The 26472-nt window shown below is 45.8% G+C and overlaps 1 protein-coding gene across 1 annotated transcript in view; it reads left to right on the top strand.

Annotated features, from left to right (window-relative positions):
* Positions 1-26472, top strand: part of VAPB (VAMP associated protein B and C) — a 73980-nt gene that overhangs the window by 32083 nt on the left and 15425 nt on the right. Inside the window, exon 2 of the mRNA XM_053244132.1 lies at positions 6106-6258. Within this exon, the coding sequence (XP_053100107.1) occupies positions 6106-6258 (153 nt within the window). The remainder of the gene's footprint in view (positions 1-6105; positions 6259-26472) is intronic.

The raw sequence follows: 26472 nt of genomic DNA, 5'->3' as shown, positions 1-26472 counted from the left end.
AAGTGAACTGTGAAGTTATCTTCATTTATTATGTATTGGTACATACAGTGACCTGACCAGATGTTATAGATGGGCATAAATTTCATCCCCCCCCCCCCCCCCGCAATCTAAGCAAGCAATTTTCAAAATCAACAGCATTAAAATAGTTCTGGAAAAGAAACCAAACTTCTAAAAATTGATTTGTATATACTCTAAACTGAATTCGGAACCCACACCTGAAACTTCAGCGCCTGTAGCTTCCTTCAGCTACCAACCAGAGAAATAATTAACTTCTGACCTTTCATTTCTGCCCATAATAGCAACATCCATTTTAGAAACATGTAGAATTTGCAAGCTGGGTTATAATATAGTTTGCTGGGGGTTATTTATAACTGGTGCTAACAAGGCCTTGCATTCCCTGCTATTTTAAGTTGGAAACTAAATATGCCTAACACACTGCACTAGAAAACATTTGCTGGAGTTCTGCACTAACGTAATAAAGTGCTGGTGTTGCAGAGTAATTAAGAGTGTGAGTTGGGAAGTTACTAGTTGAAATGTCAGCTTATCTATAAATTCACTGGGTGGCCTTGAGCAAATCATGTCATCTCTGTCTTGGCCCCCTGCCATCAGTAATATGAGGATAATACTCAGGTTTTTTTTCCTGCTGAGAAATGCCTTCATGCCTATCATGGAGCCCTAGTGTATTGCAGAGGATTCTGGGACATGTTCTAGAGCACAGGCTTGGCTGCACTGCTGTCCTGCTTGAACTGAATGTGTAACTTTGAACCTCTTTTATTTTCCCCTGCAGCTGCATGTTGTATAGGGCAAAGTCACTAGGGAGGACAGAACTGTAGCTCATAGTGTAGCACATGTTTTGCATTTAGAAGGACACAGGTTCAATCTCTGGCATCTCCAAGTAAGACTGGGAAAGACCTGTGTCTGAAATCCTGGTGTGCTGCAACTAGTCAGTGTAGACCAGTGTTTCTCAACCTTTTTGGACTCAAGGACCGCTAAATCATTTGTGCAGAGTGTCAAGGACTGCTACATTCTTTGTGTGCAGTTTCCCGGACCAGCAGTTAGTAGAGGGGTTTCAAGTTTAATTTTATTTTATATATCTAAGACTTTATACCGGTCCAAAACTTGCATCTACTTGCAATTAACTTGCAATTAAAATAATGTCATAAAATAAAATTTGTTAAACAATAAACTATTTTATTTACATACTATTTACACAAGAAATTAATTAAGAAATTAAATAATGTCATAAAATAAAATTTGTTAAACAATAAACTATTTTATTTACATACTATTTACACAAGAAATTAATTAAGAAATTAAATAATGTCATAAAATAAAATTTGTTAAACAATAAACTGCATTTTATTTACATACTATTTACATATCAAAATGCACACAATGTTATTGTGAACATTATATTCAAATATTTTAGGAGCAGAGGAAGAAGTCTGATAATGAGATATTCAAAATAAAACCTTGGTATGAAAACCAACAATATTCTTCCTTTCCATGTAGCCATAAATAAGAGCCATGTCTGCTTACTGGAAAGTATGCATTCCCAAATTCCAAGGAGACTCTTAGTACATGCATATAAAAAAAGAATCATTAAAATAGAACACATTCAAGCACTATTTGAATGCTTGCATTACTTTCTCCCAAAAGCAATATTGGGGCTGTATTTGTGAATGGCAAAGAGATGACAAACTTTTGGTACTTCTGCAACAAGACAGTGGTAGAAAGGGTGTTCTCCAAAGCCATCCTCAAGCAAGCAGATCTTTCCCAGTCAGTACTACTTGATCCTCCATTTCTTCATATCTAGCAAGCTCCTTTATGAGGCGCAGCAGGTCGGCGCAGCCCTCAGACCGCGCGGCTCGGAGATGGAACGGGGCCATTTTCGCGGGGGGCGGATGGGATGGGATCCGGGGACTGCCTCTGTTTGCAGGCCAGTGCTTCTGTGCAGCATCCCAACTCTGTGGCCATGCACAGCACTGCTGGCTTATTTAAGCCCACGTAACGTGGGACTGCAAAAGAAAAGTTGCAGGAGACTCAGAGTTGTAGCGGAAGAAGAGGGAAGCGAGGCGTCGCCAAAACAGAGAAAGGGCTGGAACAGAAGAAGCGGCTAGGAGGAGTAAGAGCGAGCGAGGGCGGGCGAAAGGGAGAGGCTAGCAGGTCGGAGTGGGGTTTGAGGGCAGAGAGGCGAGGGAGCAACAAGAGGCAGGGATTGGGCAGGGCCGAGGGAGGAAAGCCCGCAAAGAGCGGAGTCAGGGTGAGGAGTCTGCGCCAGGGAAAGCCAGATTAAGGAGTGGCACTTTGGGAGCAACTTTTGTCGAGTGCGGAGCGAAGAAACTTGGAACAGGGCCATTTTCCCGGGGGGGGGGATGGGATGGGATCCGGGGACTGCCTCCGTTTGCAGGTCAGTGTTTCTGTGCAGCATCCCAACTCTGTGGCCATGCACAGCACTACTGGCTAATTTATCCTCAATGCTCTGCTCTCCACTCCCTCGCGTGAGTCCCTGATAGTTGAAGAGCAGGAGAAGCAGTCGACGGCGGCGGCACAGGCACAGTCAGGCGCCAAGCATCCCCCTGGCAGCACAGAGGGAAAAAAACCGCAATCTCAGTGGCAGCTTCTTCAAGTAGTTTTGGGCCGATTTGGCCCGTCTTCGGCCATGTGGGGGCGGCGGCGGCGGCGGCAGCTTCTTTGGCCTGAAATTGGGCCTTTGTGGGGGCGGCTGGGCGGCGGCTGCAGCCGCGGCAGTTGTTTGGGGCAGGCAGTAGTTTGGGCCTATTTCGCCGTCTTCGGTCGTGTGGGGGCGGCGGCGGCTTCTTTAGCTTCTGTGGGGGCAGCTGGGTGGGCGGTCGGTGGCGGCGGCAGTCTGGGCCGATTTGGGCCCAGACTGCCGATTCTGGGCCTTGATCTGGCCATGTGGGCGACAAGCGAGAAAGCGGCAGGGAGGGGTAAGTAAACCCTCCCGCGCTCCTAAATATACCCCCCCTGCAGTTGGTCAAAGCAAACACTCACAGCCTCAGCACCTCACTTATTTTTAGCCCAGTAAGTTTAAGCAGCTCACCTTCAAAGATCTCAAAAAACCACCTTCCAGCAACCACCCAATTTCTCCACTCACTCACTCACTGACTGGGCTATCTTCCCGCCTCGGCACAAGCCCCGCCCCTGCTCCACCCCTATTGGCCACTGACGTTCCAGGAGCCTCGGAATTTCCGGGGAGAGAAAAACTTTTACAGCGGAGAGAAAAGCGGATAGAAAAACAAGCGTATTCAGTTTGTAGCCCTGCCTTCCTAGTCGCGGACCGGCACTCAAGCCTCTGCGGACCGCTGCCGGTCCGCGGACCGGCTGTTGAGAAACACTGGTGTAGACAGTGCTCTGTTAGATGGACCAATGTTCTGACTCAGTAGAAGACAGCTTCATATGTTCAGGAGTGCTGTCCATAAGAGAGGCTGCCTACCATTCCTAGAAACATTAGAAGCTGCCTTCTACCAAGTGAGACCATGTGTCCATCTAGCTCAATATTGTCTATGCAGCGGATTCTCCAAGGTTACAGGCAGGAGTCTCTCTCTGTCTTATCTGGAGATGGCAGATTTTTTTTTAGATTGTGAGCCCTTTGGGGACAGGGAGCCATTTTGTTTGTTTGTTTGTTTAATATCTATGTAAACCACTTTGGGCACTTTTGTTGAAAAGCGACATATAAATATTTGTTGTATCTGTACTCATATGCCAGGGAGGGAACTTGGAACCCTCGGCATGCAGATGCACTTCCCAGAGAGATCCCACCCCCTAAGGGGAATATCTTCCAGTGCTCACATGTAGTCTCCTATTCAAATGCAAAGCAGAGTGGGCCCTGCTCAGCAATAGGAACAATCCAGGCTTGCTACCACCTTTCCTCCCATCTTCCTGATCTTATTAAGGAACTCTAGGATTCCCCACAACACAGTCTGAAAACCACTGAGCTAGAACTTTGAAGGAAAGCTTCTAGCCCAGTCCTTGCCTTGCTAATTGTCCATTTGCAGGAAGCTTTGCTTCTGCAAAGGCGTGCTCGAAAATGTGTTTCTCTCAGTTGCTGCATACATAGAACAGATAATGGTATGCTGAAGTATACTCCTTAGTCCCCTTTCCCCTTCTTTGTGACAGTTTATTAAAGTGTTCATGAGATATACCCATGGATGACAAGCAAGATTATTTCAGTGATTTCATCCATGCTGTTGCTGCAAGACCAGCGGCTTCAGGCCATTCCACTCATCTTGGTTTTAGCTGCACATCTGTTTTACCTGTACACTGAAAATACATGATAAGCAGGTGCTTGCAAGCACATCATACATATAATTTCATCAGGAAGCTGTGGTTCCTGATTCCTCCCTATCAGGTGTATGCTCAGTGGAAACCTGCACTTACTGCTGCCTGATGTTTGGCATAAACCTTGCATGTGACACAAACAAAAGCTGTGAACTCTTCTTTGCTTCCTGAGGATTTTTTGGTATTGTTTCATGAGATGCTGCAACGATAACCATTTAATGTGATGGGGAAGGGGAAATGATGCCTGTGCTACCTTGAACTGTGATTGTGTTGGGAATGTTGTATGCCATACAAGTCAACTATCCTAGGATGCTCATAGCAGAAGTGTGCATCTGCAGCTCCTTTGACAATTGATAATACTGCCAAATACATTGTAACTCAAAGCTATTCAGTGGCATGACATGAAATTCCTTGAGGGATGGGAATAGGGACATGCCACTTGCAAGTAAAGCTGAGTTTCTCTATATATGGTGGTTTGGGGTGATATCAGGCTTCCTGTCAATTGAGCTGCTGCACCACTGCTTTGTCTTGCATAGGGATGTTACATAGGAAGCTGCCTACTGGTCATACAGACCGTTGGTCTGTCTTGCTCAGAATGGTTTACACCAGGCCTGCACAACATAAGACTCGGGGGCCAGAACTGGCCTACAGGGACACTTTTTGCTGGCCCACAGGTAGGAATATCCTGCACCAACAACATCCCAGAAAGAGAGAGGGCCACTCTTTGGGTCAGTCCCCTCTCCTCCAAGCAGTCCATCCTCTGTTCTCTCTTAAACTACCTTGCAGCACCATCCTATGCATGTTTACTTGGAAATATTCTCACAGTGTTCCCATCCAGTGAGGTTTACTCCTAAGCAAGCATGCCTAGGATTGCAGTCTGAAAGCAACCACAATTTAGGGAGAGCAGAGGACTTGATACTTGTTTTGGGCTGGCATGCGCTCCAGGTGTCCCAGTCACTGAGCAGGGACAGGGCCTATTTTCTGGCCACCATCCTTAGTTAAAACTATGGGTCCCTTGACAAGGGGAAAAGACCCACAAATGGCATATAACTGCTTTCATTAATATTTTAAATACACTGAAAATTGACCTCAACCCCCAACACCACATCATGGTTGGTTCCGGCCCACCAGGATATTTGAGTTCTGCAGGCCTGGTCCACACTGACTGGTGTTGGCTCTCCAGAGTTTCAGACAGAGGTCTTTCCCAGCCCTACCTGGAGATGGAATTGAAGCTGGGACCTTTTGCATGCAAAGCAGGTGCTCTACCCCTGAGCCTACGGTCCTCCCACTTCTCTTGTCCCCCCACCCCCAATTCCCATCTTCTTTCTTAGCTGTTTTGTTTGGCTCCTGGCATTCTGTCCCTGTGGGTTTTGGATGTCATTCTTGTGCTTGACAGAAACATTACAGTTCTACTATTCCTCCCAGGTTCAAGTATATTTCTCTATACCGGCAATATAATGAAATGTGGCAGTTGGGACTAGGGTGTTGGATGCTGGAAACAGTAGGTAAACAGTTAAGGCCCTGAAACTAATAGACTGGAGATTGACGTTCTCCCACCTAACCGCTTTAAAACAAACAATCTTCGCTATTATTCAAGCAGGGGCCACTTGGGCAGAACACCTTCAATGGGAAAGCTGTTTCACATTGGTAGAAGGTGGGACAATACATCTAGAATGTCATTCTAAAGTGCTCAAAGCCACTGTGCGCCCTGCAGTAGCTATGCATCTTTGTGAATAGCCATATTGGGATGCTATTTGAACTATCTGGAAAATATTTTGAAGTCTTCTATGTTCTGTTCCACAGGCCCCTTCACAGACGTCGTTACCACAAATCTGAAACTTGGCAACCCTACAGACAGAAACGTTTGTTTCAAAGTGAAGACTACAGCACCACGCAGGTACTGCGTAAGGCCCAACAGTGGGATTATAGATGCGGGAACGTCAATTAATGTTTCCGGTAAGTCATTCCAGTGTGCCTCACAGTCCCATGTTGTGGGCTTGGGGGTGTCTTTTTTGTGTTCATGTGGCTGTTTCTTTTCTAAAAGAAGCACGACTCTTTTTCTTAAATCCTCCCTGCTCCCAACATACTAGAAAATTGAACAGAGGAGAGGAGGGAGGAGATTTTAGATTAAATAAGTACAGGTTGAGTATCCCTTATCCGGCCTGCTTGGGCCCAGAAGTGTTCCGGATTTTAGATTTTTCCAGATTTTGGAATATTTGCATAATATATGGGATATTTGCATAATGAGATATCTTGGGCATGGGATCCAAGTCTAAACATGAAAGGTTCTCGCTAAAGCGAGAACATTAAAAACATTTAAAAGCTTCACAATAAAAACAGAGCCGCAACTAGAGAAGATTACAGTCAAAACCCCTGTGACTAACAGCCTTCTGAAATAAGTAAGTTTTGACGGCATGTTTAAAAGCAGCAAAATTTGGAATCTGTGAGCGAGCTGAGGCATCTTGGTTTTTGTTTTGTTTTTTGTTTTGCTACGGTGCACGCCATGGTGGTTTCCGGATTTTGAAGCATTTCAGATGTCTGGATAAGGGATACTCAACCTGTATAGGTTGATTTGAAATACATATAATTTGCCTTTTGCACAAAATTTCATTCAAGCATTTACATTTAATGCAACAATTAAACAGCAAAGTAAAATAAGCAGCTGAAAGACCACCACCCAGTAGAGGAAGGAGGAGAAAAGTGCCTTTCACATTTTTGAGGCTCCAAATGTCCTTTGAAGCAAGGCAAACTTTAAATTGAACTTGTAAAACAAATCATCTTCTACATATGCATATGTAGTTGTGACTCTTATTTCATACTTTAAAACACACACACACATTTCAGAACAGAAGTTACTGAAACACGAACAGTATCCAAAACCCAACAAAGAATTAAATGTAAATGACCAAAAGTACTGTACATGTATTTAAATTAGCTGGTTTTAAACAGTTGTACAGTCTAAAGGCACCCTGAGATCTTAGAGTGAAGGATGGTTTAGAAATGAAACAATAAACAAACAATATATTGGAAACACTTGAGTTAGAAGCACTCAGTAATATGTGGGCAGAGATATAGCCAGAGACGATTCATAGGTTTGTTCCTAGAAAGGATAACAAGTAGCATAAAACGTCTTTGGTTTTCCCATCCTGATGGAGTTGTCCAGCTGATGATTGAACTGGGAGGCGTGTGCTTGCAGAGAAGTAACTAAAAGCTCATTCCATTTTTTAAATGAATAAAATATTACCTACATCTCACTTCTGAGGACAAGTAATTATACACATTGTTCAGTTCATAGATGTGAAGTAGAGCAGGCAAAGCAGGGATAAGCCTGCTCATAGGACCCTAGGAAGCTGCCATATACTGAGTCAGACCATTGGTCTATCTAGCTCAGGATTGTCTTCACAGACTGGCAGCAGCTTCTCCAGGATTGCAGGCAGGAACCTCTCTCAGCCCTATCTTGGAGATGCCAGGGAGGAAGCTTGGAACCTTCTGCTCTTCCCAGAGTGGCTCCATCCCCTAAGGGGAATATCTTACAGTGCTCACACATCAAGTCTCCCATTCATATGCAACCAGGACAGACCCTGCTTAGCTAAGGGGACAAGTCATGCTTGCTGCCACAAGACCAGCTCTCCTCTCCACGGTTGGGCATAGAACCTACACTAGGGGTGTGCACGGAAACGCGGTGGGGTGGTTCGAAGGCAGCAGTTGTCTCCCTTGAAAAGCAGGGGGAGGGTGCACTTATTCCTCCTGCCGCTTTCCCCCCACCGGTGTCCGTTTTTTTAACAGCCCATCGGGGCGGCAGTGTACCTCCCTGCCGCCCCGTTGCCCTCGTCTTCCAGATATGACTGGAAGTTGCTGACGCACCTGCGTGTGCAGGCACGGGGCGCGCGTGCGTGATGTGTGTGCGTCATGCATCAACAACTTCCGGTCATATCCAGAAGACGAGGGCAACAGGGAGGTACGATGACGCCCCGATGGGCTGTAAAAAAAACCGATGCTGGTGGGGGGGAAGCGGCGGGAGGGGTAAGTACACCCTCCCCCCACTCTTAAAAAGAGACACACACACTTGCCCCCGCCGCCTTCGATCTGGCGGAACGACTGGTTTTTCAGTTTTGTGCACATCCCTAACCTACACATTTGGATAACCAAACTTCTGTTAGGATAAAGGGCTCCTCTCTGTCAGGTACTAATATCGATGTTTGTCGGCTTATTCTTCTATCCTTGGAGTTGCATCTACTTCAGACTCGGGATGGGAAGTCTCAAAAGGTGGCCTTTAGGTGCTATAGGCCACCTCCAGCCTCAGAGGCAAGATGACTCTCAATGCCTTCATCTCCTGCCTGTGGGCTCCTCAGAGGCATCTGGTGGGCCACTGTGTGAAACAGGATGCTAGACTAGATGGGCCTTGGGCCTGAACCAGCACGGCTGTGGCTGTGCTTATGTTGTAAAATAATTAGGTATATTATTTTTTATTGTTGCTGCTTGTGGAGTAAGGGAGAATTCAAATGAGGTGTTTATATAGAATAAGATGAATTAAGGTAGTTGGCCTGTAAACAATAACTTGCATGATTTTTGTTTAAAAAGTGACAAAGCTGTATACAACCTAAATACGCGAGTTTGCATCTCTTTAAAGTTATATCACACTAGTATTTTTAAGCCCGTTAAAATAACGGGTGCTAGAACCTTTTTTTTTTTATTTTTGGTTTCCTTTTTTCCTTCTCCCTCTCTCTTGCCCTCCTTTCCTTCCTTTCTCTCTCTCTCTCTCTCTCTCTCTTTCATTCCTGCCTTTTCTCTCCCTCTTCCTCTCTTTCTTTTCCTTCCTTTCTTCTATCTCCCTCTCCCTCTCTCTCCTTTCTGTTTTCTTTCTCTTTTAAAGAGTGCCGCTGCCGCGGGCGTCCGGGCCCGAGAGTGTCGCCGGCGCCGCGGGCTGCTGGGTGGCCGGGCCGAGAGTGCCGCCGGCGCTGTGGGCGGGCGGGCGGAGAGTTCCGCCGCCGCCAAGAGTTCTCCCCGGTTCCCACTTGTTCTCCCTCTCCACTGCCACCTCTGCCCTCCCCGGTTCCCGCTTGCTCTCCCTCGCCGCTGCCCACCCCGGTTCCCACTTGTTCTCCTTCCCTGCTTCTTCTTCTTTTGACCTGGGAGACAACATGGCCGCCGTGTCTCTGCGGCCGTAACTTTCTCGGGCGCTCTGAGCATGCGCTCTGTGCATGCCCAGAATGCCCGATAAAGACAGAGGCGCAGAGACACGGGCGCACACTTTAGCTCTTTATTATAGAGGATGGACACTGTAAAAGCTGATTTATGAGAAAATATTTGTATTCCACTTATCATTATGGCAATTTTAGCACTGATCTTACAGCACGCCATTGCATATAAATAGTTGGCAAGGGTTAAATAGTTTAACTCTGTGTGACTAGTTAGTTCTTACTCTTTTTTGAAATGTGAAGCATGTACAGTGCTGTCAAAAGTAAAGGGCTTAAGTCCCATTGACTTCAGTGGAATTTAAAAATGCGTAATTTTAGTCAGGATTGTGCCCTTAGTTTGCTTTAATGCAAGCAGGTTTCATCTTTGATTCATTTTTCAATTGATCTCAAGGGCAGCTTAATTTGTAGCATAATGAATATGTGGTTATGACCTTGTAGCACTTCTGTTCATGCTAGTGTACAGATTTCAAATGTTTAATAGGATAGATGGAAATAATATTGAATCAGTTTGGCTAATGCCTGCTTTAATGACAAAATCAGCTTTGTTCAAAATGTACTGTTCATCTACACGTACTTCTAATATGCATGAGAAATGCTACTAGTTCAGTGGTGTTCAAAGACCTTGTTACAACTGGGGCCTAATTTTCTACTTTTCAAAGCTAGCTATGAGGCAGTTCTGCATGCACATTGCCACAGATTCCTTCCAGCCAAGTACATTCAAAGTCTGGGTAGGGAAATAATATAACTTTAGTCTCTCTCACAGTTCGGCTGTGGGCACTACTCTGGAGAGCTGTATTCAGTTCTTCTGAAATTGTAAATCTTCTCACTGTCCAAAAATATCCAGGCTATAAACCTGATTCCTATGTAGTCAGAGGGACTTCATCTCTCCTGAGAAACGCACCTGTGTCAAGAGGCAGTAATGGGCAGAATCTGGTGATCACCGACCAAGCCACAGTTGGATGTCACTGTACTTTAATTGGAAGGATTAATCTGAGAGTTTCAGATTAAGGCTGGCTGACAGCTGCAGTGCGACTGTCATGGGCAAGTACAACCATTTTTGGCCAGAGAAATTTTATGAGCTATTTGTTACTCCAGTTCCGAATGGGGTAGACGGTTCCACTCGTTAGTGGAGGGAAAAGACTTAGAGAAACTTGCAGTAAAACCATAGCAGTGCCCAAGTTCCATGCTGTTACCATTAAGTTTTTAAGATTGCCTTTAAGGCATCCACAATCTATTCCCCAAGGGGCAAAGGCCCCAACTTGCTGGTGAGCAGGACATCAGCAGCCCACAGATTCCGCCCTGGAACTCTCAGCTGCACTGCATGTTGGGGAAGGTAGGAAACATCAGGAGTCTCTCCAGCTTGTGTGTTACCTTCTCCAAATCACAGTGCAAAGACCCTGTTCTCTCCCAAACCCCATACATTCCAGAGCACATGAGGTTTTGGTGCCCAGAAGTTACTGGTGTAGTATATGTTAGAGCAGGGTTGCACAATTTCAGCCCTCTAGCTGTTTTTGACTAAAACTCCCATCATAAGAAGCTGCTTTCTACCGAGTCTGACCGTTGGTCTGTCTTGTCCCCTGCTAACTGAGCAAAGAGACACCTTTTAAAAGTAGTTATTCTCTTACGTTTAGTGGGGGAGAGCAACTGGCCCTATCCAGCCCCAGCACAGCGTCCCTCCATTGGCTGTTGCTGGTATCTGCCTGATATTTCTTTCAAGATTGTGAGCCAGGGGACCATCTTATTTATGTATGTATTTTTCTATGTAAACTGCTTTGTGATCTTTGGTTGAAGAGCGGTATATAAATATTACTAGTTGTAGTAGTAGTAGTATTGTCTACATAGACTGGCAGCAGCTTCTTTCAAGGTTGCAGGTAGGAATATCTCTCAGCCCTATCTTGGAAATGCCAGAGAGGGAACCTGGAACCTTCTAGGTGGGCCCTGGACAGTTCAGGCTTACTATCACAAGACCAACTCTCTTCCTATCATCCTTGAGTATTGGCCAGAGTGACTGGGGATGATGGGAGTTGTAGTCCAACAACTACTGGAGGCCCAAAGTTGTGCAGCCCTGCAATACAAAATAGCATCTGCTAGCTACCACGCCAAACTGGTTTGAGTATTAATTCTGAGGGAAGCATTATTTCAACCCATTTCATTATCTAGACCCATTTCAAACTGGCTTACGGGCAGGCTATGGGGTGGAGACTGCCCTGGTTGGCCTGATGGATGATCTCCAATTGGGAACTGGCCGAGGGAGTGTGACTCTGTTGGTCATTTTAGATCTCTCAGTGGCTTTAGATACTGTTGACCATAGTATCCTTCTGGAACGTCTGAGGGGATTGGGGATGGAAGGCACTGTTCTTCAGTGGTTCCGCTCCTACCTCACGGGCAGATTCCAGATGGTGATCCTTGGAGACTGTTGTTCTTCAAAATCTGAACTTTCCTATGGTGTCCCTCAGGGCTCCATATTATCTCCAATGTTGTTTAATATCTACATGACACTGCTGGAAGAGATCATCAGGAGATTTGGTGCAGGTTGTTTTCAATATGCTGATGACACCCAAATCTGTTTCTCCATGTCAACCTCATCGGGAGGTGGCATAACCTCCCTAAATGCCTGCCGGAAGGCAGTAATGGGCTGGATGAGGGATAACAAACTGAAGCTGAATCCAGATAAGATGGAGGTACTCATTGTGCGGGGTCGGACCTCGGGAGACTATTTTGATCTGCCAGTTCTGGATGGGGTCACACTCCCCCGGAAGGAAGAGGTACACAGTCTGGGGGTGCTTCTGAATTTGAACCTCTCCCTGATGTCCCAGGTTGAGGCGGTGGCCAGAGGTGCTTTTTATAAGCTTTGGTTGATACGCCAGCTGTGTCTGTATCTTCAGATGAACAGCCTTAAAACAGTGGAACATGTGCTGGTAACCTCTAGCCTGGATTACAGCAATGCGCTCTATGTGGGGCTTCCTTTGTACGTAGTCCGGAAACTGCAGTTGGTTCAGAATGCGGTAGCCAGGTTGGTCTCTGGATCATCTAGGAGAGACCATATTACTCCTGTGTTGAAGGAACTACACTGGCCGCCGATACGTTTCTGGGCAAAATATAAGGTGCTATAAAGCCCTAAACAGCTTAGGCCCTGGGTATTTAAGAGAATGTCTTTTTCGCCATGAGCCCCACCACTTGTTAAGATCATATGGAGAGGTTCGGTTATGGTTGCCACCAACTTGTCTGGCGGCTACTCGGGAAGGGGCCTTCTCTGTTGCTGCTCCTGGACTTTGGAATGCGTTCCCTATTGATATAAAAGCCTCCCCATCTCTGGCAACTTTTAAAAAGGCACTGAAGACACATTTATTCACCCAGGCTCTTAATCAGATTTATAGTTTTAATATTTTTAATGTTGGGTTTTAAATGTTTTCAATGTTTTAAATGATTTTAATTGTAAACCACCTAGAGATGCAAGTTTTGGGCGGTATAGAAATATTTTAAATAAATTAACCTACCACTCCTCAGTGGTGGATTGAAGTACAGCAACTGGGCATTTACATTCCTAAATAACTCTTCAGTTGCTCATGAAAAAACTAAAGAAGGCTTGAGAAATCAGGGCTGTAGCTCTACCTTAATACTCTCAATGTGGGAACTTCTAATTCTGCCATAAGTAAAGTGTGTGTGTGGGGTGGGTGGGGATTTGAAACCAGAATAAGTTGGTACCCCACAAATATTGTTTGTGTGCTTTCCCCCTAAATTGACATGATGCTTAATTGTCAGCTTACCGCATCGATGGCTAATGAACTCAGTTTGTTTACAGGGCTAAAACCAAAGGATGAAATGCTAATCAATACAGTTTATTCCAAGCATAGCATATAACTGCTATACTAGTGTGTGCCTATTTCCATCTGCTGGTGTTCACCAGTTCAATTCTGCTTCATAGCTTTCATATTTTTCCACAGCCCAAGGAGGTCATCCTCAAAGTATGGGTTGGATACTGAGCATGCTCCAGACAGGACCAATCAAAATGTTGCAGGCGTGGCTAGCTTGCTGTATGGGAGGCGACCCAGCCCCAGTTCTGGTCCTGTCTTTGCTCCACGAACAGGTCTGTGGATTTACTCCTGCAATTTTTCAGCTCTTCTGAGCTTAGCTGGCTAGCTTTTCTATTCTCCCTATCTAGTATTGTGCTTGCTATTCGATTCTAAATACCTTTTATTTCTTCAGTTCGGCTCAATCAGGTCTTTTTATTTTACTTTCATTTTCCCTCGCCTTGCTATGGAATGCGCTCCACTAGAGGGTTTCCACTCGGAGGGACCCTTATCAGACCTTTTCAGGGTACTGCTCCATTGGGGGATCCGGCTCAGGCTGTCTCCCACACACACAAGGACGCTCCACCCTACAGGGGCAAGCCGTTCCCACCTGCTCAGAAAAGCTCTCTAAAAAAGACCACCAAAAAGCTAAAAAGAAAACTAAACATTCAAAAGAGGCGGATCAACAGCTCTCCTCCGCGCCCGAAGCATGCTCGGTGTCTGCATTGGCACTATGCCTGTGCGAAAGACTCGTGATTCAGGCTGTTTGCAAGTCATGCCGCTTGCCTGACGCCAACCTGGGAGATGCCGATCTGCCGCTGAGCCAGGGTGATTGGCACCATTCTCCACAGCCGATCCCTTATCTCGCCCTGCCTGAGAAGGTGATCCAAGATACCGGCCACACCAGAGAGCCCTCCTCCCCCCGCTCCTCCAGGGCAAGAGTCAGAGCTGACTCAGGAAGACGCGCTGCCTGTGCTCTCAGCAGAGCTGCTTTGTCTAGGTCTGACGATGCCTCTATTGGACCCTGTGTTACCGCCACTGGAGCACTCTGCGCTCCCGTGCCCAAACCAGCCTGCGCCTTCGCATCCTGGGCAGCCCTTCCTGCCAGGACCATTGGCTCTGTCTACTGATCCACGGGACACGAGTACCATACTGGCCCTGGGCGAGCACCCTCTCCCACTCGATGTTGCAGCTTGGCTGGGTGACTTCATCACGTGGCAGTGCTCAGCCTTGATTAAAGCCCATGTGCTGCTTCCAGCCTCACACCTTATCCTTATGGCACCAAAGGTTAATAGGCATCGTTCTCGCTCCTCCTCCCTGGTCTCTAACCCTAGCAGGTAGTCCATTCCTATTAACGAAAGGGGCCTATTTCAACCACGGGCTATAAGACCAAGGAGAAGCAAGAAGAGGCCCAGGTTGCCTTCCTCCTCCTCTTCATCTAGGAAGAGAGGTCCTTTCGCCCAAGCGACCTCCCCCTCCAGCTATTCCATCTAGGTCCATCCCATCAGTCCCAGCGGTGGTTCTTCCTACTCCTGGTGTCCATCAACCCACCCCCTATCTATGAGGCAGGCTTGAGTGGGGACAATGGCACTTCACACGCAGACAAGGAGGAGGGGGAATTGTCTGATGAGAATACTTCGGCACCGATCCCAGCCTCTTATCGCCTATTTTCATCTTCTTATTTTGAAGTTATGCTCTCTAAGGCGAGGCACGCCATTAATGATATAGCTCCTGTTGAAGATGTTCAGGCTACGCCTGCTCTGGACCATAGCATATTTCCTTCCTGCTCTGTTCCTACGACTACGTTTCCTTTCTCCTCTCTTTTCAAGGATGTTATGCTGGCTGAATGGGTGGCCCCCGCCTCCTCTAAGGCCTTGGGGCCCATTCCCAAGAAACACTACAATTTGCCTCCAGAAGTTACATCTCTCCTGGAAGTACCCACGGTCAACCCCCCTGTGGCTCAGCTGGTATCAACTTTGGTCATTGTCAGGGAAGGGGAAGAACAACGAAGGTCCCCTGAGGATCGTAAGTTAGATATGCTGCTATGTAAGAACCACTCAGCCATGGCCATCAAAGCAGTCACTAATAATTCCATCTTTGCCATAGCATCTATGCTCTGGGTGAAAGAGATCACTGCAATGGTTCCACCTGCACTGACCAAGGTCCTCCAGAGTCTAAATAAATGAGCCAAAGCAACTGCTCTCATGGCAGATTCAAGCGTCGATAGCATTCAATATGCAGCCCGGGCGATGGCCTCGGAAGTAGCAATTCGCCGCTCCCTGTGGCTTAAACACTAGAATGTGGATTCCAGATCTAGGCTTAACCTTTCAGCTACTCCTTTTACAGGTGCTTGACTCTTCGGTGACGCCTTAGACCCGATACTCATTGAGACCAAGGATAAGAAGAAGGCTCTTCCGTCATCCCGCAGGGATGCTCGTAGGCCCTTTTGGTCTGATGCCCAGTCTTTTTGCCCTTTCAGAGGTGTGCAGAGACCAGCCTTGTCTTCCCATAGAGACAACACAAGCCTTGCATATCGACCCGCTTGGTGCGACCGATGGCAGAAGCGAAGAGGAGGACCTACCAGGGGTCGTTCTACCCAGCCTTTTCCCCCTACCTCCAACCCATCCAGGAAACAGTGACTCCTCCCCCGTGGGAGGCAGGCTTCTTAACTTCTATCCACAGTGGGAAGCTACTACACAGGATCGTTGAGTACTCTCCAGTGTCTCTCACGGATATGCCTTGGACTTTCAGTGTCTCTCACGGATATGCCTTGGACTTTCAGTCTCATCCTCTGGACAAAATCACCAGGTCTCCCAAATCAAAACGTCCAGATAGCTTTGGATGCATCGGGCCATTCAGCACCTCCTTTATTTATTTATTTCATTGTTAAATTTATATACCACCTTTCATTAAAAACAATCCCAAGGCGGTCCTTCAGAGCAATGCCATCGAGCCAGTACCATCAACTGAGTTATGGTGCGGCGTCTATTTGCTGGTCTCCAAAAAGGGTGAATCTTGGAGGGCGGTCCTGCACTTAAGATCTCTCAACCGATTCATCCACAAGAGGAAATTCCGGATGGAATCCCTTTGGTCAATCAAGGAATCAATATTGAAGGGGGACTTTCAGGCTTCTATTGATCTGACAGAGGCTTATCTCCATGTCCCTATCCTCCCCAATCACAGAAGGTTTATCAGATTTGTGTGTGATGACCGCCATTACCAATACAGGGCTCTGCCCTTTGTCCTGTCATCAGCTCTGAGAGTATTCACCAAACTGATGGTTGCTCTAGTCGCCCATCTCCATACATGCCAGGTCCATGTTTACCTTTATTTAGATGATCTACTCAATCGAGCAGCCGCGTTCCGTCAGGCCCAGCTGGCTGTGCAAAAGACCATCTCTGTTTCCTCATACGGTTTCCTGATAAACCATCAAAAGAGTCACCTCATACCATCTCAAACTCTCCAACACCTGGGAGCTATGTTCAACACTTGACACCCAGCCTTTTCCTTAACTCCAGAGAGACACCAAAAATTGATTTCCATTATCCAACCTCTGCTTCACACGACGTTGGTAGGGTTGATGACCCTAGCTCGGTTGCTTGGGTCCATGATTGCATGTCTAGAGTGCTTCCATGGACACACTGGTACTCATGCCTCTTCAGTGGCTCCTTCTTCCCTTCCAGGAGGACATCATGGCCTGTACACACAGAGAGATTCCCTTACCTGCAATAATCTGGCAGTCTCTTCGCTGGTGGTTGTCAGCCATGTTGAGAGGCATTCCTCTCACAGTCCCGAGTCAAATTCTGGTGACCACAGATGCCAGTTTGATGGGCTGGGGTGCCCACTGCAACGATCAATATGCTCAAGCCGCCTGGTCAACGCAGGAGAGGGGTCACAACATCTATTGGTTAGAGCTTCGTGCAGTGTGTCTGGCCCTACTGCAGTTACTCCCGATGGTCCACCACATGGATGTACTCATACGCATGGACAACGTGACCACCAAATCGCATATCAGCCCTCAGGGAGGCACATGATCACATACTCTGATGAAAGAGGCCAACAGGCTCTTGAGTTGGGCAGAACAACATTTGGTGTTTATTGTAGTGGAACATCTCCAGGGCATGGCGAACACCCAAGCCAACTGGCTCAGCCGTCAGACAATAGACACGGCAGAATGGTCTCTTCACCTGGAAGTTTTCCATCAGATCGTGCATTGCTTCGGTCTACCCTTAGTCGATCTCTTTGCCTCCCCCCTCAGCCATCTCCTTCCCAGGTTCTTCTCCTGCTTCCTTTTCCATCAAGCAGAAGCAGTAGATGCCCTGACCTCCCCTTGGCTGCTGGGCCTTCTTTATGCGTCCCCACTGAAAGCAGTTATAGCCAGGCTTATCCAGAAGCTCCGCTTCGAGAAGGCAGAGATCATCTTAATAGCCCTATTCTGGCCACGGAGGCCATGGTTTTCCAATCTTCTGCAACTGTCAGTTCATTCCACCATAGCACCTACCTCCACGGTCGGACCTCCTCTCGCAGGGTCCCATCGTTCACCCCGATCCTCAGTGGCTCCATTTAGCTGCCTGGAAATTGAATGCGGGTTCCTAGCACAAAAGGGTTACTCTGCTTTGGTTCAAGAAACCATCCTGGCCTCCAGAAGACCATTGCCGAATCACATTTATCAGATCTCCTGGGCAGCCTTTTCCAGGTGGGCACGCAGGAAACGCATTGACACTTTGTCGGCTGGTGTCTCTGAGATCCTTTCTTTTCTCCAATCGGGGCTTGACATGGGCCTCCATCCCAGTACGCTGAAGCATCAGACCTTGGCGTTATCTTCAGTGCTTTCTTTAGGTTCTTCCAATTCCTCACACCTGCATCCCTACCTTCAACTATTACCCAGTTGAAGGTGGGGATGGCTAATTTGGCTCCTCCCCCTGTCCATAGGTTTCCCACATGGGACCTAAACATTCAAAACCCCATTCGAACCTCTGTTGGAAGTAGACCTGTACTTTCTTTCCTTTAAGGTAATGTTTTTTAGTGGCTATCACCTCTGCTTGGAGAGTTTCAAAACTCGGGGCCCTGTCTGCCCGCAAGGAATTCTGTGTTTCCAATCTGATGCCATCATTCTCAAGCCCGATCCTACCTTTCTTCTGAAGCTCAACTCTACCTTTCACTGATCACAGGACATTGTCCTGTCCTCCTTCTGTCAGTCTCTGGTTCATCCAACAGGTGGTTTGATTCACATCTGGTTGGGTCCCACCCTGTCTATTTTGGCTTGGGTATGTCCCATAATTTGGAGGATGACCTCCTAGGGCTGTGGAAAAAGAAACATTGGTCTTACCATGAAGTGTTCTTTTTCACAGCCGAGCCCACCCTGGGATGTTCATCAGGGGCTTTTTCCATTCATACGGTTTTTTCTTGGGCAGGGCATGCTTGGGCGGGGGCAACTTCCTATGCTTTGTAGGCTTTCTCCCACTTCCTCCTCTTGTTTTCCACTTATCTTTTTTTTCCTATTTCTTTGAGAATACATCAGTCCCGGAACTGGGGCTGGTTCGCCTCCCACACAGTAAGTTAGCCACACCTGCAATGTTTTGATTGGTCCTGTCTGGAGCATGCTCAGTATTCAACCCATACTTTGGAGGATGACCTCCTCAGCTGTAAAAAAGAACACTTCACGGTAAGACCAATGTTTCTTTCCCACATAGGCCATATCTTTAAGTAGGTTACTTTCAACCTCTTTGTGAGCATGTGGTCTTAATTTCTTGCACAGCTTTCTATAAAGCACAGTTTAATTAATACTTGTTCACTTTTTATCCTACACTATTCCCCCAGGGCTTGTAGCTAAGATCATAAAATAAACTTGGAACAATAAAGCATCTAAATAAAAGCTCATCTGAATACCAAATACTTTAAAAGTTGCAACTACACCCCCCACCTTTATTTCAGCTGGTAACAGCCACAAAGATCCAGCCCAGAAGAAGTGCTTTATTTTACAAGACTGTGCCAAGTTGCTTGGGCTTTGGTGGGATGCCAAAGGGAGTAAATTCCCTAATTGTTAGGCTATGACCAAGAATACCTGGGTGCATTCCCTCCATTGCATGGCCTTAGAGCAGAAATGGAATAAGTGATGGTGCCATCAGTCCTGGAAATTGTTGCATCGTACTTCAGAAGGTGATGATAGGAATTGCACATTTCCCTACAGAGAATAGTAAAAACTCTCCAAAAAGAGGGTGTGTGTGTGTGTGTGTGTGTGTGTGTGTGTGTGTGTGTGTAAGTAATAATCGGCTTTAGAGTTGTATCAGAATCTACAGTGGAGTAAGATTATTGATCTACAGCAGCTCTTCCATGGACTTTATGTAGATATGTCACAGCTTATTGCTTAACTATGGTTAAACTTTGGGAAGGATTATAGGTCAATTAATAGCCTCAGATCCTAGGTTAAGTGGGAACCCTGGTTAGTCCTAACCTTGGTTGGTTAGTTGGTTGAGATTTTTATACCACCTTTCATTCTCAAGGTGGTTTACAAAACATTTAAAATATTAAACCATAATTTATAGTTTATAATTACATTATGTACATTTTATATAATTTATAGCAGTTAATATTGCTGCTGAGTAATGCTTAACCATGGTTACACTCGGCAGGGAAATGCAGGTTCCAGAAGTGGGGGGCGAGGAGAAGCACCCCACCTTGCTTCCAGTTCTTGGATTCTTAACCCTTGAAATGTGAAATTCCATTCTCAGAGTTCTACACACACTGTTTTCAGTAATATCTGAGTGCTGGGGGATGTTTGAAGCATGAGTCTATCTTAATATTAGGATGGACAGATATTACTTACGCATTCAGCTGGCAAACCAGAAATTGTGCCTGACCAATTTCTGACCAATGTTAGATTCTCTTCTTCCTTGCATGTAGGTTATGAATAAGGCAAAGTAATATTTGAGCCAGCCTTAGTTACTCATCATGTGGCTCGTGTGTACGGGTGATGTAGCTTACATCCTCTCTGTGAACTAGAATTGAACTGTTCTGCATGCAGCTTCCTTGTAGCTGCTTTGGTTAGCAGTCATGGCACAGTGATGCAATAAATTCAGATGATATGACAAATGCGACTCATTCTTAGCCCCCTTTTCTCACCCTAACTAAGCGATCTGTATTGGAATGCATATAATCAGAGCATTTCTCTCCTTGGGCCTCCGGAGTCCATTGCATGCGTGCACCCTAGGAAATTGCTAGTGTGTGCTGTACAAGCATCGTCAGCATATCTTTGCCTGTTCTTATGATTTGTCACAGAAGTGCTTGAATCAGCCCTTTCCTTTCACTGTGCTGCTTGTGCTGTAATTGTCTCCTCTCAAGTTCCCCTGATGCAGTGGCAGGGATGGGTGGGGTCTTGGAAGATTAGGATTATCTGACAATAGTATGAAAACAATGGACCACCTGCTAGGCCTCCAATGAATTTAATTGGGCTTTCCTTGCAAGAGGAAAGGCTGATGGAGGAGAATACAAAGACTAAGGGGGATAAATAGGCAGTTCTCAGATTTTTAAAAGCAGGCGAGGTGGGAAAGCAGGACTCTCTGTCACCTGAGAGTAGGATACGAAATGTTGAGTAGAGTTCAGATCAGTACTCAGACTGTGCAAAAACAGCTCATCACCTTCCTAAGGACTTCAGTAAACATATAAAGACTTGTGTTTTGTTTTATCAGATTTGTACCCTATCCTTACTCCAAGGAGGCCAGGGCGGTGTACCAGGAGATCATTCTATTTTAGTTTCACATTGAGGAAGGATGTAGCTCAGTGGAAAAGCACCTGCTTTGTGTGCAGAAGCTCCCAGGTTCAATCCCTGGCATCTCATGTTAGGGCCGGGGGGCGGAATTCTGCCTGAAATGCTGGCAGGCTGCTGCCAGTCAATGCAGATTATTCTGAGCTGGATGGACCAATCATCTGACTTGGGATAAGGCAGCTTTCTATGTAATTTTGCAGGAGCATTCTGACATAAGTTTTATATGAGAAAGTGCCACTGGTCCAAGGCTACTGAGTAAGTTTCATGGCAAAACAAGGATTCAAACACAAGAAAAATGGTGGATCAGACCAAGGGCCCATCTAGAGAAGTATCCTCTTCCTCACAATAGCCACCTAGGTGTCATCTGGTCATGAAGGCAACAGCCCCTTCTGCTTGGCCATTGTGGTCAATAGATGGGCCTAGTGAATTTGTCTCATCCAATTTAAGGTGGAATACCTGGGTGCATAGGACCATTAGGTGGTCACCCATCCAAGCACTGACAAGAAATAGACCTAAATAGCTTCAGCAAGGTTGCTGCATCATGCACTTTGTGACCAAGAGAGTTTCCAACCATGTTTGTCCTCTCTGTGATGGATGGCCAGTTTTATAAGGACACTCGCACCAAATTTATTGTTCCTATTTTAGCCATTTATCCTGGTCACACAGACCAGTTTTATTTGGAAATTATGCTGGCCAATTTTAAACCTGTAATTTCAGATAATATGGCAAAGTTCTGTTTCGTGGTGTTGAAACTCCATAAAGACTGTATTAGTAATTTGAACAGTTAGTGATTTTATAAACTTTGAAATTTCCCGAATTTTCTTATTAATGCTTATTAATTGTTATTGTTTGTTAATCTGGTCTGTGACCGCAATAAACTTACTACCACTACTCTGTGATGGAAATTATGATTATGGTTCTAAGGAGGGAATGTTATTTATTATTATTTATTATTTATTTATTCGCTTTCTATACCACCCTTCCAAAAATGGCTCAGGGCAGTTTACACAGAGAAATAATAAATAAATAAGATGAATCCCTGTCCCCAGAGGGCTCATAATCTAAAATGAAACTTAAGATAGACACCAGCAACAATTGCTGGAAGTACTGTGCTGGGAGTGGATAGGGCCAGTTACTCTCCCCCTGCTAAATAAAGAGAATCACCATGTTAAAAGGTGCCTCTTTGCCAAGTTAGCAAGGGTTATGTTGCTTCTATGGGAAGACTGTCTGGTTTTGTCTCCTCCCCCCGTCATGCCAGCTATCCTGCACTTAAGAGGTAAAGTTAATCACACATTTAGACAATCTGTGGCAGTGCTATATAGATGTTGGCACGTCAGTAACTGCTGCACTGAAAAATGATGTCCTGAGAAACCTCAAGAGCTGACTTTTTCTTGCACTCTGGTTCTCAATATCTCCTCTGTCTACAGAAGGGTAATATTCTGCAGCATGGATGGCAACATTTGTGGAATATCTTTTTTCAAAAGTATCTGTAGGCTGCATGTACCTGATCTGCATTTTCCTGCTCCTTTTTGTTGTGCTGATCCAGTGAGCACCAAAACTTGAAATATTTCTCCAAAAATCAATGAGCACAGAGTGTATGTGTGATCTCATGTGTGTCTTTGACTTCAGCACCTGAATCTTGGCCATGGAACTTCCTGGGTGGCTGAGAGCCATCTCTCAGCCTAACCTACATCATAATGGTGATATGAAGATAAAATTCATATGCATGCTACTCTGAGCTCAGTGGAGGAAAGGTAGCACACAAATGCAGCTCCTAATAAAGTTGCACCCAGGGTCAGCTGTGACATTGCTGCGACAGAGGATGCTGTGGAGTGCAGCTTCCAGATCACAGGCTGCAACCCTGGCCACTTGATATACAGAGTCAAGTGTAGAGTAGCATGCAAGCTCAGAAATGTGTCTTGGAACTCCCTGTGGAACTGCAAAACGTGCCAGATGCAGCTAATGTTTTCCAATGCCAGCCATACAAATGTTTGGGGTGGGTGAATGAGTCTTAAAGCTAGAGTTGCCCTCCCTCCGTGATGCACAGTCTCACCTTGCTCAGCTCCTTCTTCCCAAGCTTGTGGCCCATACTCTCTCAGGTCTTCCTCTCTTCCCTTTTCTTTTGGGGTGGAAGTTGGGGAGGGGCAGTAGCTCAGTGATAGACTGTCTGTTTTGCCAGGGATTGAACCTGGGACCTTCTTCGTACATCTCCAGATAGCATAGGGAAAGGCCCCATCTAAAATCCTGGGGAACTGCTGCCAGGCAGCCACAGCAATATACTAAATTTAGTCAATGGTTTGTTTGTTTATTAGACTGCAAAGCAGTCATTTTAAAAACAATCAGTACAAACGAATCTTAAAAACAATTTAAAACCAATAACAAGTAAAACTGTTAAACACTAGAAGGCCAGGCCAGGCCAAACAGACAGGTTTTAAGCGCTCTCTTGTAGGCCAACAATGAACTCAAACTATGGATTTCTGCTGGGAACACATTCCACAGCCCAGCAGCAGCTACAGAGAAGGCCCACCTCTGAGTCGCCACCAGACATACTGGTGGTAACTGGAGACGAAACTCCTCAGATGACTTTAATGTACAGTGGGGATCATGCAGAAGAAGGCGCTCTCTAAGTTCACCTGGACCTAAGCCATACAGGGCTTTAAAGGTAATAACCAACACTTTGTACCTTGCCCAGAAACGTATCTGCAGCCAGTGCAACTGTTTAAGAACAGGCACAAAACTCCTGCTAACTGGGCAAAGAGGCACCTTTTAAACATGGTGATTCTCTTTATTTAGCAGGGGGAGAGTAACTGGCCCTATCCAGATCCAGCACAGTACCTCCAGTGACTGTTGCTGGTGTCTATCTTATATTTCTTTTTAGATGGTGAGCCCTTTGGGGAAAGGGATCTATCTATTTATCTACCTGTCTATCATTTATCTGTGTAAACTGCTTTGGGAATTTTTTTTTGGTTGAAAAGCAGTATATAAATATTTGTTGTTGTTTAATATGGTCTCTCCAGGTCACCCCAGAGACCTGGTTACCCCAGAGAATCTGGCTGCTGCATTTTGAACTAACTGAAGTTTCTGAACTATGTACAAAGGCAGCCCCACATAGAGTGCATTGCAATAGGCAAGCCTGGAGGTTACCAGCTGATGCACCACTATTTTGAAGTGGTTCTCTTCAAGAAATTGACTCAGCTATCGGATCAGCCAAAGCTGATAGAAAGCACTCCTGGCCATAGCCTCCACCTGAGATACCAGGGTGAGGCCTGGATCCAAGAGCACTCCCAAGCTGCATACTTGTTCTTTCCAGGAGAGTGTAACTTGATCCATTACAGGAAGATCTAAATCATCCCTCAAATTCCAGTCTCCTACAATGAGCACCTCCATCTTGCTTGGATTCAGTTTCAATTTGTTATCCCTCATCCAGCCCATTACTGCCTGCAGGCAGGCATTTAGGGAGTGAATACCATTTCCTGATGATAATAAGGAAGTAGATTTGGGTGTCACCAGCATACTGATAACACCCTACACTAAATCTCCTGATGACCTCACTCACCGGTTTCATATAGATATTAAAAAGCATTGGTGACAGAATGGAGCCTTGAGGGAATCCATATAACAGCTCCTGTTTTGAGGAGCAACTTGTCACCAAGCTCTACCATCTGCAATCTACCCGAGAAATAGGAGCAGAACCACTGCAAAGCACTACTCCCTATCCCCAACTCCCCCAGGTGATCCATAAGGATACTATGATCGATCCTATCAAATGCTGCCGAGAGATCCAGAAGAAATTTAACTCTGTATATTGCAGCTTCCTGTTTTCAATAGATTTACTGATGTGGCCATTGAAGGGTGTGGTGGGGAATGCAGTGGGACTCTCTTCCCTTCATAGATGAGTTGGGGTAGAAATGGAACGCAGCTAGGTGGCTGGCTTACTCCACAGTTATTTATATGGATGCTGTTGCTGTTTGAGGTTCTCGTGTAGGATCTAGTTAGTGAGCCAAGGTATTTGATCTCCAGGAGGTGGGGAAAGCATACTGACGGCAGTCTATTGCATAGTTTTGAAAAAATGTGTTTTGCAGGCAGAGTTTGGTGAAAGGTTTCATTGCAGCGTGCTTGCTCTAAGCCCTGTAGCTTAGCTTTAGCTTTGAACTGCTATAGTGTCCCATGTTCTTAAAATGCGTTCAGCTAAAGATATTAGCTGCAAAGTAGACTGCTGGGTTGTTCTAGAAAGCAGTCTGTTGCCATTAGCAACAACTAGTCCGTGTATACACCTTCACATCGTGGCACAGACTTAGCCTTATTATCTTCACAGCTTTGGCTGTGACTTCGCTGTCTATAACCGCATTACTGCACATTCTTTTTACATAGCAAAACACTAAGCCACTGCTGGAAACATAAGAGCAGCCCTTCTGGATGAGGTCCAAGGCCTAACTAGTCCAACCTCCTGTTTACCACAGTGGCCCACCAGATGCCTCTGGGGAGCCCACAGGCAAGAGATGAGGGCATGCCCTCTCTCCTGCAGTTGCTCCTCTGCAACTGGTACTCAGAGGCCTCTTGCCTCTGAGGCTAGAGGTGGCCTATCGTCACTAGACTTGTAGCCATTGATAGCTCCTCTGTGAATTTCTCTAAGCCCCTTTTAAAGCCACCCAAGCTAGTGAAAAAATACTTCCATTTGTTGGTAATAAATTTCTTGGCAGTATGGACAGTATGTATCACTTTACACTTGCTTACATTGAACCACATTTGCCATTTTGTTGCCCATTCACCCAGTTTGGAGAGATGCTTTTGGAGCTCCTAACAATCTGTTTTGGATTTCAGATAGTTTAGTGTCATAAGCAATTTTTTCCCCACTTACACCAACTTCTGAATCATTTATGAACAAGTTAAAGAGCACTGGTCCCAGTACAGATTCCTGGGGGACCCCATGTACGTCTTCCTTCCATTGTGAAAACCTAATTTATTTCCTACCCTCCGTTTCCTGTCCTTCAGCCAGTTAGCAGTCCAATAATGAACCTGTCCCCTTATCTCATGACTGCTGCGTTTACTCAATAGCCTTTGGTGGGGAACTTTTGTCAAAAACCTTTTGGAAGTCCAAGTAAACTATATCAAAACTGTGTGAAACTCTGTCAGTTATTGAATTTGCAGACTTGAAAGCTGTTTCTCTTATCACTTTGGATGCTGGCATACAGAATTGTTTAAGCAATACTTTCCCTGGTGTTAGGGGTTGTGTGACTTGATGCTGCAGGCAGGAAATAAATCTATTTGATAAGCTTAACTGCCTTAAACATTTTACACTGGTCACACAGACTTGCAGGCATGCCAAAGTTTGACTCCCTGAAGCAGTTTGCTATACTTAACTATTGCCTCGTATGCTTTCCTAAAACATTTCATGTGGCTTAATATCCCCTGGCAC

This window comes from Hemicordylus capensis, chromosome 4, assembly GCF_027244095.1.
Source record: "Hemicordylus capensis ecotype Gifberg chromosome 4, rHemCap1.1.pri, whole genome shotgun sequence".
Lineage (NCBI taxonomy): Eukaryota > Metazoa > Chordata > Lepidosauria > Squamata > Cordylidae > Hemicordylus > Hemicordylus capensis.
Note: the sequence above shows the minus strand (reverse complement) of the source record. Positions and strands in the feature narration are given on the sequence as shown.